Source organism: Egretta garzetta, unplaced genomic scaffold (assembly GCF_000687185.1).
Source record: "Egretta garzetta isolate BGI_Z169 unplaced genomic scaffold, ASM68718v1 scaffold271, whole genome shotgun sequence".
NCBI lineage: Eukaryota > Metazoa > Chordata > Aves > Pelecaniformes > Ardeidae > Egretta > Egretta garzetta.
The window spans coordinates 4,180,686-4,195,174 of record NW_009258669.1 but is presented as its reverse complement, the minus strand read 5'-3'; the positions used below and the strand labels follow the sequence as shown (position 1 = coordinate 4,195,174).

General features: G+C 35.6%; 1 protein-coding gene across 1 annotated transcript in view; it reads left to right on the top strand.

The window, feature by feature from the left end:
* Positions 1–14,489, top strand: part of FBXL17 (F-box and leucine rich repeat protein 17) — a gene marked incomplete at its 5' end in the record, with an annotated part of 290,375 nt that overhangs the window by 962 nt on the left and 274,924 nt on the right. Inside the window, 2 exons of the mRNA XM_009648672.2 lie at positions 1,355–1,612; positions 2,078–2,209. Coding sequence (XP_009646967.1) covers positions 1,355–1,612; positions 2,078–2,209 — 390 coding nt within the window. The remainder of the gene's footprint in view (positions 1–1,354; positions 1,613–2,077; positions 2,210–14,489) is intronic.

Sequence of the window (14,489 nt, the reverse complement as noted above, 5' to 3'; positions counted from 1 at the left end):
ATGTTGGAATCTCACTAAAGTTTGTAAGTTGTGCTACTGCCCTCAGAAAACCTATCTTGCTAAATTTTTAGCGAGTTCCTAAACTAATATTAAGCACAAATGTTATCCTTCTCTGTGTGTTGGGAGGGTTTGGTAGGTTTTTTTTATTTTTTTTTTGAGGGTTGTGTGTTTGTTTGTTTAGGCATTTGGGGTTTTTTAGTGGATTTTGGTGTTGGTGTTTGCTTTTCTTTTTTGCAATTTTTAATGTTTTCTAGCTAAAAGGTGTCTGATAAAGTAGCAAGAAAAAAGATTAGACTTGCTACTAATGGAAAAGAGATGGAATGCAGCAAGAAAAAGTGTTTGTTTCTCAACTGTGTAAGAGGAAAAACAAAAGGGGTTTTTGTTGCTCTCTTACCCTTTGCAGGCTTAAAGCTAAATCTCATCTATGCTATGTGGTGGATAAATATTCCTGAATAGTTTTGTTAGAAAGACTTTTGCCATATGTCACCTCAGGTTTCTTGAAACTAAACTTTTAAAGTGAGAGAGTTCTATACATTGTGTCTTACCTGCTTCGGTTTTGTTTGTTTTAATTTATCAGCTTGAGCATGAAGAATATCTTGTGTTTCTTACCTGCCTTGTAGGACTGGCTTCTCTTAAAATTATTTGCATGTTAGCTAACTACAATGTGTATAGGTTCAAAGTGGATAGAATCTTTTTTCTTCAAAGGAGCTCTGTGAAAATAGTGCGTGTATCTGATTTAATGGTCTTCCGTAGACTAGTGCTTAAAATATCTAAGTATTGTGTTTTAAAGCTGAGCAAAGAACAGGAGGAAAGCTCTGAGTATTAATTAGCTTTTTTTTCCTGTTACGCTGTTCTTTTCTTCTCATCCCCATCATTCACTGCTACCTTAGGTGACTTTTTTCCATTTTTAAGAAGCCCATTGTTACCTGCATCACTGTAATATTTGTCTGCTGGCACCTGGTTTTGGATGATTACCAAAGCCTAAGTAAAAACCTGTTGCATTTCAGAGACGTACAAGTCCTCTATTTCTTTGTAAATATTACATTAGGTACAAGTGAGTAGAGTGCTGCTATAGAAGGGCAAGCAAATCCTTTTCTTCTAAAGGATGGAGAATTCTGTGTCTAAATTTTGAAGAGGACCATTAACTCTTATTCTCTCAAAGTGTTGGAGCAGAACTCTTTTAAAGATATTGGTATAATTGGTTTTACAGCTATGCTTTTATTTTAGAAAACAAGTCTTTTCATTCTCCCAATAGCTCATGGAAATGCATCTTACAAATAATAGATTTTGTGCTAATAAAATTAAAGATGTTTATAAAAAAAGTTAATTTTGAGTATTTGGATTTTCTTTGCAGGTCACTGATGAGCTGTTGGAAAAGATAGCATCAAGAAGCCAGAATATTACAGAAATCAATATTTCTGATTGTCGCAATGTGTCTGATACAGGAGTATGCATATTAGCAATTAAATGTCCTGGACTCCTAAGGTATACTGCCTACAGGTGTAAACAGCTTTCTGACACCTCTATTATTGCAGTTGCCTCTCAGTGTCCTCTTCTTCAGAAAGTGCATGTAGGCAATCAAGACAGACTCACTGATGAAGGCCTAAAGCAGGTAACAATCCATTCCACAAATTTCTTTTGTAAATTTAGTATCTTTCAACTTCTTGTGAAGTACAGAAAGGGACATGGAATAAGGTACCCACTTCTGAGATTTAATTAAAATCAGATGACCTCTTTTACTTCAAAAACAGGTTTATGGAAATATTTTCTTTAGAGACTGTACTTTCTCTATATATCTATACTTATATAACTACTTATATGTCCAATAAATAACTTGGTTCTTATGTGCTGCTCTTAGGTCTGTTTTGTTGACTGTAGCTAGCAACTTCGTTTTATCATGTGTGTAATGATAATCTTTCTTGTTTATGTATAGTACTTAGAAAACCTGTAAAGATAATTTTTAAGGCAGGGCTGAGAAACAGAAAGAAATCTTAACTCCCAACTCTCTAGTTTAGTCAAATCCTGTTGGTCTTTTTCCTTTATTCTTAAATACTTGCTTTGGTTTCATTAATTGCAGCTGGGTTCAAAATGCAGAGAATTGAAGGACATTCATTTTGGGCAATGTTACAAGATCTCAGATGAAGGAATGATCATTATAGCTAAAGGTTGTCTGAAGCTGCAAAGAATATACATGCAAGAAAACAAATTAGTAAGTACATGTAATGATTTTTTTTTTCCACAACCTTTTCATTATCAGAGCTTTCTCTTGCTTTGTGTCTGTTTAAAACTTTCTTCTGAATAGCTGCTTTTTGGCAGTACAGTACTGAAAAATGTTCTCTAGCTGTGAAAATTTAGCTTCTACATAGATAGCTCAAAAGATGACTTAAAGTACAAGTTAAGCTGATGCTATTCCAGCTACATTCCAGGAGTAATTGTTTGGGAGATGCCTGATTTGGGTAGGAAAATACTTAGTCTATACGGAATGTTTCTTTTGTTTGTACCAGTATGTTTTTCTCCTTCTAAAAAGTGCAAACTTATTTAAACTAAAAGATTTTTGGAGGTTGGGTTCTTGACTCCAAATAATAAACTCTGATAATCTTTTCATGAAATACGTTGCTTTCTCATCAGGATGCAGTAGAGTAGCATGCCTGTACCTGGTAGAAGGAAGCTGTTGAGGAGTAATAAAACTATCTTACGACCCAAGTATAAGCAGTCTCTGAAGTGATGGTTTCTAATATGGAAAGCCAGTATCTACTAAATGGTATAGTAGAGCACTGACTTTGACTTTTTTGTTTGTTATTTTTTCTTGCAAGTAGAAAAATTTGCTTGCAGTTGAATTCTTAATTATCAGCTAATGTCAGGGTTATAACCTTTAGTTTGAAAACTATTGAACTGGAACAAATAAATTGCATTTGTAAGAAAACAGCATACCTTGTACTCAGAGTTGTTTGACACTTGGCTTTAAATAGACAAACAGATACTAATGCCTAAAATGGTTCATTTGAGAATGGTTTCTACTTTAAAAAAAACCCCAAAACATTTAGTGGTTTTGATCAGAATCATAGGAAGTTGGCTAAAACTGAGTTCTCAGAATAGTTCAAATGGAGAAAAAAAGAGTGTCCTCCTCCCCTATCAAAACAAAATCTTCAGTACTGTCAAAATTAATCCTTGTAATACTTATCTTAATACATAGAAAATCTTCTAATTAAAAAAAAAAGAAAGGGAAATGCAAGTTCCAAGAAGCCTGGAAGGAAATCATACTCCTGCAAAAATTAACTGGAGAAAGGTAGGGAAATTCTAAGTATCATTTATCCTTGAATGAGAGAGGAGAAACTTGTTGTGCATATTCAAGGTTTGCATAATTATAGATGAAAGATGACTTAATTGTACATGAAGATTACTGTATGTACAAATACCTACATAAATGCATGATCATTGGAAAAATATGTGGTTAAGGTGTTATTTTGGCCTTCCTTACCCTTCTTGCCATTGAAGTTTTTATTCTCTTTATAGTCTGAAATGTAGCCTAAGAAGTTGACATCACAATTGTTGGCACTTAAAAGTTCTGTGGTTTTTTTATCTGAAATGTCATCTAAGTTCTCAGTTGAAATGGGACGTAGGAAATTTCTTGTTTTTAGCACAATCAGGAAAGATGTTCTTCACCTGCACTTTATTTGCTTGCCTTCATTATTGGAAATGTAACAATATTTCATTGGAAACAAGACAAAAATATGTACTCTCAAGTGAATAGGAAACTTAATTATTTCATCACTTCTAAAAATTTGAGATGAATTATCAAAAATAACTCTTTGCACAATTTTTCATGAATGTGGCTTTTTTTAATGTCTAATTTTATTTAAGGCTGCTGCCCAATCTTAATTTTCAGGGAAAAATAAACTTATGGCAAAGTTGGTTTAGCTTTGTCAAGTCCAAATTCAGCTTCTTAAATCTTGGTCTAGAAATGTTAACAAGAAAGAAGTTGTAACACAGTTGTGAACTCCAGGGTGTTGAATCTTTAGAATAAAATAACACTTTAGTGATTCCACTAGGTGATAAAGCAACAGCAGCTGATGTGTTTTTCCCCTTGTTAGGGGCAAGAGACTTCTGAATCTTGCTAGAAGTGTAATTTTGCGTGATGAACAACAACTTAGAAGAAGTTCTGATGCAGTAGTGAAATGCAAATTCTCACCTTCCAAAATAAAAAAAAATAGGAATTGTTTAATGCTACAGAGTTAGCTTAAAAGGGAGTAATGGTTGGTGGCAAATGATAATCCACTGTTTGATTTGTCAAATTCTGTAGGTTACTTTTGTTTTTAAGATTGCCTTCTAAAATAAACCCACTGTTAATGTCTGCTGTGGCACACCTTCCTACTCTTTGGTGAAGAAGGTGGTTTGGGGAAATGTGTGTGTGTGTGTTTGTTTTCAAAATAAGTAAATATTAATTCTCTGAAATCAAAATATTCTGTGGCAAGGAAAATACACTTGACATGAGGGCTTGGTTTGTGTATTTGAGCTTCATGGATTGTCAGTCTGCTATAGGAAGAAGACTCCTCCCCCCCCGCCTCCCCTTTTTAAAGCTTCCATGTAAATACTGTGCACCGAGTTTGTGTGTTTTGTTTTTTATTTTCTTGATTCTTCCTTTTTCGGAGATGCTCAAAATCATGTGACTCTTATAGGCAATTTCTATTAATTTCAAAATGTGTAGTCCATTATAGATGGTACACGATGGCTGGTTTTTCGTGTAGACTTGTCTCGGACTAATGGATTTTATACTTCAAAAATACATCTATACAGAGGAAACCAGCAGCTAAATAATGCCTTTGTGAGTTACTTTACAGTGAAATGGGGATCAGTTCAGTTGCTTCATCTGTTGCTAAGTAACTCCATTATCAGGCTGCTGGGCAGAAACAGAGAAAGAAGAATTTATATTCTGATTGTTTAATATACTAAGCATTTCACAGAAAAATAGACCCTTTCCTTTCTTTGAAATGCTGATTATGTCATAGTAATAAGTCGAAGCTGCAAAAAAAAATAAATGGGTGCAATGGATGTGTGAGGGAAGAGTTAACATTGCAAGGCTAACTTAACACAAGTTGGTTGTTGTTTGCATAACTGTTCGTGATTTGTATCTTTTCAAAATATGTTTATTTTTCTTCTGTCCTTTGAATGGAAGAGTAATTTATATGCAAAGTCTCTTTTCTGAAGCATACTGGCCAAATAGGGAACCTATTTGGGGACACACACACCCCCCAAACTAAAGTTGCAGGAGTTATGAAGTGTGCCAGTATGTTGTCTTTCCTTATCTGTTCCCAGGCAGTCTGATACAATCAAACAATCTCACAGAAATTCGCTGTAAGTTGAAGAACAGATTATAACTCTTCCCAGACAAAACTAGGAGATTTTCTAGCTGCTTGGCTGAGTTTAGTTGGACTTCCTATTTTATGGTCATTGCTGGAATTGAATGCTATGAGTAGAACTGTTATGTTTGCCTTATATGAGTGGTTAATGTGAGTGAAGCTGGTGGAAGATGAATTGGCTGATTTCACTCTTAACTTTCTACCAACCCCTTTTTTGACTTTCCACCCCAGATAGGCAGTACACAGCTTCAGCTGAAAAATCAGGACTGCTTCACCCTACCACGCAGTACTCTCACTGAGATGTGGAGTGCAGCTGTACTTAACCTGAATTGTCAAGGAAAATTAACACTTTTCATTGCAGCCTTCTCAGAAGAATGGAGCCCTAAACGGTTTTGCGACTTCTTTGTAGAGAGATGCAGAATAACTTTGTGACTACAGTGCACCCAAAGGGAAGGGTTGCCCCCAGACGAAATTTTGCACCAGCAGTGTAAACTCTCCATTTCCTCCTTATGAATGGAGGAGGCCTAGGTGTGGGAGTTCCATTTTAGAGCTGGGAGAACCCTTTTCCACTTGACTGTGATGCTTTTACACACTAATTTCTTTGTCATTGCCTTTCCTTAACTGAGTGACTTTATGGCTAAAATTATAATACAATGGTTGCTGAACTTAGCAGGTGGGAGTTACAGATTTATACCTCCCTATTCCACCCAGTGTGTGTGGTTTTTTCATGGTCAATTAGATGTGGATGAAGAGAAGTCACTTCTAAAGATGAAGGGAGATGGACTTTTAGATACTATAACAGGATGACAGCATTCCTACCTCAATGCTTTCTTACTTTCCTCTCTTTTTTACAAGCTCGTTTGTGGGTAGATGGGAAATAATACTGCAATTAAGCTACTACAGTTGGAATGCTGGCAGCATTTCTCTCTTTCCAATAAAATGATCTTGTAAAGTAGATGGCTTAAAGACAAGTATTTGTCTGATGGTTCCCAGATATGATTCTATTCTATGATTAAGGTAGTTATGGTCTAACCTGACCACGTTTCTAGTTCCTTGTATGTCTTTCAACTCTATCCAGGAACAGTGTCTGCTGTGAGCAGGGGACATTTCAAGGTAACAACATTTTAGCCCAAGTGGCAGTGTGTTTGATAATCTTTTTTCATGCTTGATGTGTGAGAACTTCTACAGTAAATATTTTAGAGATAATTATTTAATGATGCTTTTAAAGATGAGTATTCTGGTAGTATTCTGCCCAACTTTGCAGTTTGTAGCAGGTAATACAGAGTAGAAATTTGTTAACTGTGGCACTATGTTTGATAGAAACTATAATACTTAAGATATGTGAATAACAAACAGTTTTCATTTTGGAAAAAAAGCATGTCAGTTTTAGGTCATATAATTAAATAGTTAATATACCCTTTTAAAGCATTGACTGGAATCAACTTAGTATAAAAATCTGTAGGACAAAATAAACTTCATTTTCATATTTTCTGAATAATCACAGTATAGTGATTTATTTATCCTTATGTGTTTTACTGAGACCGCCCACCTCTTGACTTTGGAAAGCAGTTCTCTTTCTTCTTCATCCGTGTCAGCTACAAAACACTTCAGCAGTGTGCCCAAAGGCCTTTGTGCACGACACAGGGCAGACGTGGAGAGTAGAGAGCACTTTGCTTTGAGTTTAGTCCAGGCAAATTGTTTGAGGAGAAGAGTCAGTGTTATGAGGGATACGAAACTCACCTCATCTGATGATGTGAACTACTGGTGTTTAGAATGTGTTGAAATAAAGTACTTTTTCACTGGTAACAAGTAAAGGAAAGAGACTTTGGGGGACAAATATTCATAAAGACTGTGAGTTCCCTGCCCCCCCCCCTTCCGTATACTATCTCAATATTTGCATATAATTACTTAAAAATGTTGTTTTCCTAAGAGAAATTTCAGAAGGGTCGTTTTCCCATGCTGCTTTGTGAATACTTTCTCACAATACTTTCTAACTAGCTTATTTCATTGTTTTGAGGCTTTGAAAAGAACTATAGTTGTTCCAGACTTTTCCCCTTCAATTATGTATATAAATACACATGTATTTTTTATTTAAAAACTTGTGTTCTTCAGGAGACTGTTGGCTGGTTTTCTTTGTAGACACAGAATGCACATACAGGACTATTTACTTGCTAAACTTACGCATACATATTAAAGACGATGCCAATACTGAGATTGATTTCTCTACTGTATATCATAGCTTTGGACAATAGTGATTCATCTTCTGTCAAGTATTAAATTAGAGCTTTCTGAAGCAAAAACTCCTTACAGATGACATTGTTGGTAGTGTTCACTAGTAATGATAAAGTCCCTCTTGTATTTTAGTTTGTCAAACATGTTAGTTACATATGCATCAAAAATGGCTAATGTACTGTAAAAATAATGTTCAGTGCATTAAAAATGCATTGAATAACTAAACTGAAACTAAGCTGAGATATAGGAAAACATGCTTTCATAAGAACCATTTGAGACATCTGTTCAGTGTTAAAAGCCGCATTGGAAAGTTACTAAAAGCTGCATCTTTCAATAAGCTTCCCTTTTGAAACATTCACTTCGCTCATTTTTACAACAAAACAAAATGGTTTGATCATTTCTTTGGAAATCTGACTGATACAACCTTATTTCTCAGAGTTTGATTTTTTTGTGGGTTTTTTTTTTGCTTAGAACTGTTGCATTTTGACACGGGCAGTTTCTGTAGTATAGTTCTTAAGCTAAAACATTCATGCCGAGTTTGATGTCAATAGAAGGAAAAAGTGAAGATTGCATGCTTGTGCATAAATATTTGCTGTAAAGGCATTTAAATCACTATGCAGGTGTCAGACTTCATTTTCTATATAAACGTTTCTGTAAATAATCTGGCAATAAATACAATACTTTGTTGTCACCCTTAGGTGGCGGTGTTGACTTTGTAGTGGTCACAGGTATTTGAGTCTTTGCTGTAGTGAATTACCAATACACAGCAGGTAACTTCTGAATATTGTGCTGTTTCCACAGATCCTGTTTTCTCTTCGGTTCAGCTGCCAGGATTGCTGTCTAAGTAGTTCTTAAATGTCTTCCGACTGTTAGTATAACAAAGCTTACTCAACTAAATAGCATTTGACTCTTGCAGTGTAGTTATGTGTATTCTTATTGAAGCATTTGAAGAGGTTTGCTTTGTCTCTAGTTCATTAAATATTAGCAAAGAGGAAGGAGAAGAATGATGGAATTTGGGGACATTATGGGGTATTTTGTGTTCTTTTGAAATAGAATGAGTTCAAAGACTCTATGATGGAAATGTGTATATCTTGGAACAGGTTTGCCCAGAGAGGTGGTAGATGCCCCAGCCCTGGAAACATTCAAGGTCAGGTTGGACGGGGCTCTGAGCAACCTGATCTAGTTAAAGGTGTCCCTGGTCACTGCAGCTGGGTTGGGCTAGATGGCCTCTAAAGGTCCCTTCCAACCCAAACCATTCTGTGATCTGTACTAGATATACTGAGTATGAAGTGAATTAGCTGAAACTAACCACTACTGGAGATCCTGAGCAAAACCTTGGAGAAAACCAACTGTTATTCCTTGATTTGCTTTTTACTCATTCCTAGATTAGACCACCTTTTGCAATGATAACACGGTTTTGAACTTGTGGCTTCTTACAGGCCAAGAGTGTCTTCTGGGGATGTGTGTTTAGGAATACAACACAGGAAATTTTGCTTTTTGAGGCAAATTATTTTATGCACATCCTTGTCTAATAATGTGGATTTTCTTACTTTATTTTTTAATAGTGTAAACCAAAAGTACTTCAGGTGTCTCACTCTTCAGTTACATTTCAAGGGTATTTGTAAGAGAGGTAAACTAACTGGTTAAACCCTTGGTGTCAGATAAATTAGGAGCCCCTTAAAGTGATAATTTTCAGCTTAATGCTCAACACCGCATTTTAGGTTTTAAGTGTAGAACTTTAAGTTGTATTGAAAGTATTTTTCTATGTATTGTTCAAAAGACATCTTATCTCTGCAGGAGGAGATTTTACTCAAGAGTTGCAGGGTATGGGTTTTTGTGTTTTTTTGTTTGTTTTTAACCTTGGCTAATGCTTCGTCTTTTTGTATTATTCCTGTCCCCTATCCTCCACCCTTCAAATATTTGTTTTCAATGTGGAAACTTTGCATTTGAGGAGGTGAAAGAAAATTTAATTTTAACATGAATTCAGTGTTTGTGAAACTCTTCAGACTGACAGCATTGGAAACTGAAGTCCTCTTTTTGTCCACTAAACAGGTACATCATGAGCAGCAGCAGCAGTGCAAGCTTCACCCCACTGCCCCACCAAAGTGCTGCAAACCCTGACCTAGAGAGAGACCTCTAGCAGGGGTTAAGAGGCTTGTTCAGTCTCCATGCTCACTCAATCATTACTGTGGCTGCCAACGGGAGTACCCATTTGTGATAGTGGATAGATATCCACATCACAAAAGCACCAGGAACTGGACTGAAAGCACCAGCTTATTTCATAAAAACTACTGACCATCTGTCAAATGATTTAACTTCAGTTACCACAGACCTGGGCCACTGGTAGAAGTGAATGGCTCCATGTCCCATTGCCAATTCCCCGAGTTCAGTCTCTTTATAAATACTAGTGCAGCTTCTCTATACTATATACTATGCAGAAATAGAATGTACAGACTGTAATTTTCTTGTAAAGCTGGTTGTATACCCCTTTCAAATGCTTGACTGTACACGTAAATACAATGGCTTAATAATAAGGTCAGCTATATAGTTTCACTACTCTTTGCATTTTTTTCTTTTTTTTCTAACAAGTACTGCATTATATAATTGAGCTTTTTAACCAACTGTTAGATGTTGTGAGTTGACTTGTCATGTATGGTGTGTGTGTATGTGTATACATTTTAAAAGCAACTAAAAACTGGACTTGTAATATATATTTTTGCATTATGTTTTGGACTCTGTTAGGTTACATGTGTTATGTCTACCTGCTTTAAAGTTTAAAAGACTATCAGTTTTTATATTGATATAAAATCAGGCATTATACCACTTAAAATAATTCTTCAGGCTGCAGTTTGTTACCACTTTATGAATATTTTTGTATAAAACTATGGAGTGTATACACCGTAAATTTAACATAATGACAAAGAATGAGAGATGGAGTAAAACAGGAGTGGAAAAGTGGCTGATGCAGAACTTTCTTTTCTACTTTTTGGTCAACAGTATAAGATTATTCAATTGATACTTGCAGATGATATATTTTGCATGTGATTTTTGAAAAGGTTAAATAAATTTATTTGTACATTCAAGTGATGTGTGCTGATGCCTGCACATTAACAACTGGCATGTTAGTGAACTTGTACATAAAACTTACAAATAACTATAATGAATAATATTCTCAGTATTGAAGATTCAGGTACTAAAAATCCAAATGGATGGAGGTAATACAGAAAACCTGAAAGCAACCTACAAGAAAATTGCAGCAAGATGGGCGTTTTAACAATAAGTCAAATTTTAAGCTTTTTGTATAGTTATTGAAAGAGCCGTTGTATATCATAATTGAAATATGCACCAAATGCAATGGCAGTATTATAGGGTATTTCTGTATTTGTAGAGCCTGCAATGTTTTGTTTTTATTAAGCACTCTGTCAAACTGCAAGTAGAAGGTTAAAATATAATTAGTCAGCTCAGAGGATGCCTGTACAACTTCTTCAACTGTTATGGTATTTTGTCTAATTTGACCTGTTAGCACTTTTTATATAAAGTATGAAGTAAGTAAAAACAAATGAATAGAAAGTTGCAAAAGCACATTGTCTTCAAAAGAAGCTTTTACTGAAGCTATAAAACCTTTGTAATAATATGTTACTGCTATACTGAAAAAGATGTATGCAGTGAAATTGAATATTTTTTTCTCTTCTGGATTCCAGTAATTAATAAATTTCACGAGAAAATACATGCTTCAGTCTGCTTACTGAAATTGATACTGAACTATGTAAAATGTCTAAGTTCGATTATGTAGGGTAGATTTATATAAATTATAATGGACATACTAGATCTTTAATTAAATTGGAGTTTAGGCACTTTTTTTTGTTTTTTTTGGTTTTGTTTTGTGGGGTTTTTGGCTGCTGTTATTGTTGAACAAGTTTTTGAGCTTTTAATCCAATCTAAAAATCTGGTGACCAGGGATTGGTAGCTGGATATGGAGCTTTTTTGTTTGATTGAAATATCTATATTTAATTGCCATATGGGTCAATATCGAAGTTTTATTGCACTACTTTGGTCACAAACAGAATTCCATGGTACTAGAGTGAAAAATCTTTCCTCTAAAATATATTCTTTAATAGAATGTGTGTTGCTAGATAATAGTCACCTAAACTGAGTTGTAAGAAAAGTCTTCAACTTCTTTAGTTTTTTTCTTGGGGGGAGAATGGGTTATTTTTGGATTTTCAGTCTAGGTATATTTTGTGGGAAAGAGACCACTGGCAAACTCCAGATGAATCACTTTTAATTCTTCATTTGTTAAGTCGGTATCTTGACCCATGTTGTACCTGGTAAAAAGCTTCAGCCATTCACTTAAGGATAGCAATAAATCAAAACTGATATTATTGCTCCCAGTGAGCTGTGATGCTTCTTACTGAAAGAGATCACAAATATGATGCTGTGAAGCAAATCCTTAAAACTGTCAGTATCATTATTTTAAAATGGTGGTAATTTGCATCCATCAAAGATAATACAAATACGCTTTTATTTGTGTAGGACTAAGAGAAGATTATGTAAAAATAATGAATGACAGACAGGCATCTTTGTTTATATAATCTGTTCCAGCAAATTCCAGTTGAACTTTTTATCTGTGTGAAGCTAGAAAAAATGAACTTGTCAAATTTCTGAAGCTGGAAGAAAACACTTTGTTTCCCAAATAACTTGACTATAACTTTACATAGTTTAAACGGTGAGAGATCAAACCTTATATGCAATTAGGTGTAATGGAAGTAAGTTCTACAAATGTCTACATTCCCTCTCCTCATGCTGCTATAGTGACCACTATCTGGGAACAAATACATTCATGTTCTCTCACGGATATCTTGAGATGCTCTTCCAAATATTTGTATTCACCAAAATACTACGTTGTTGGCACATATGTTACAGGACAAACTGAGTGGACATGGAGAATGAACTGCTCAAACTATTCTAAATATTGCCTTTTTTGAGTCAAGGTTAAATTGTTGTAACTTTTGAACTGCAAGAGCAGTGCCCCAGAAGCATACATCTTTGGATTTACACTTAGCTGAGAGCTTTTGATTGTAAATTTTTCATCAATATCTAAACCTGGTTTTCGTGTTCCACATATTACTGACTTTCATCGTCCTAGAAAATCTAGCCTTCTTTACTGTAGAATTTGCTATGGTCTTTCAACTGTCATTGTTCTTTTATCTGGAATGCTATTTCTTAAGAAACTCTGGGCTTTAGACATAGGTACTGTTATACTTACTGTGGCTAATCTTGAACATCCTGTTCTACCTTTCAGAGCTATGTGCAGCTCTGCCCCAGTATTTTTCCCAGAGCCTTTAATTTAGTGTTCCTTCTTTCTTCTGTATTGTATCTTAACTTTTTATTATTTTATTTTTACGATATTAACCATTTGAAAGTTCTGCTGTGTCTGAAGCTTTCTTAAAGATTGTGTTGCTGGTGTGGTCTTCAGACAGCAACTTGTGACTGTCTTCTGGTCCCCTTACTCCATTGCATCTGGATGGTGTTTTTTTTGTGTATGTGGGGTTTGTAACTTCCTCTGACATTATGCAGAAGTTCTTGTTTTCTAAAAATAGAAAATTATTTTTAAACCTTTTAAGTTTTGAGAGGGTTAAGGGTTATAGATACGTATCTGTCTGGGACTTGAATGCATGAGTGCATACTAAACTGAATGTAGGAATGATTTTGTAAGTGTAGTGTGTTTGGCTGAAACTTCTTCATAATAGTTCATGTGGTGATAGGTTTTGGATTTGTTACCAAAACAGTGTTGATAACTGAGAAGTGCTTACACAGAGTCATGGCCTTTGCCGCTCCTCACTCCACCCCACTAGGGAGCAGGCTGGGGGTGTACAAGAAGCTGGCAGGGGGCACAGCCAGGACAGCTGGCTCCAACTGACCAAAGGGATGTCCCACATCATATGACGTCCTGCTCAGCATATAGAGCTGGGGGAAGAAGAAGGAAGGGGGGAACAATCAGAGGGATGGCATTTGTCTTCCCAAGTCATCACGTTATGCGGGTCAGTGAGCTGAGCAGCTGCATGGGGCCAAGCTGCTGGCAGGGGTTAAAACACAATGGTGGAAAAGATTGTGCTGGTGTTCTGTCTCCTACCAGTTCAGTAAAATAAGACTGGTTTAAGAATATTTTCTGTATAAACTATGAAAATATAAGTTAGAAAAAAATCTAGGTTACAAAATTATGATGAAAAAGATCAAATGGGCATGGAAAGTATGGTTTTTTTAAAATATTTTTTTTTTGCTTAAACATAGAACTGTGTGTAAGCTGAAATGGAAAACAGTAATAACATTTTGAAGGGTGAACAAAAGTGGTGGTTGCTACCGTTAGTATAATACTATCTAACTAGTACTTAAATGTTGTAGGACAGCATTGGTATTTGGAGGGCGAATCTATACAAGAGATAAAGAGTAAGTTTGTTTCTTTCAGGCTTCAGAGTGGTTAATTGAGAATGAAACACATGCAAGTAAATGCTTTGAAATGATCTTACCTTACGAGTAAGGGCTGGGAAAAAAAAAAGTTAGGCTGTGTAAGTTGATACTCCAGCTCTTAAGAGATAAATGCTGTGTAGGGTAGATGAGTATCTGAGCTCACTAGCTGCTTGTGCCATTTGTGAAAAGCAATCACAAGGTATGGCTAAGTTCTGCAAAATGGAGTTTATTGCAAGGAATGAGTTCCACTGCGTGCTGCCACTTTCTTCCCATGCGCTGTCTCCACTGTTCTAACCTGGGTGATCTCAACCTGTGGAGTGGGGGGTGTTAAAAATGAGTAGTTTTCTGCTGGATTGGTAAGTTGAGGTCACTGTGCAGTGAGTTTGAGAAGGTAGTAGGTCTGTCAAACAGCTGATGTGAGGGCAGGAGCATGCT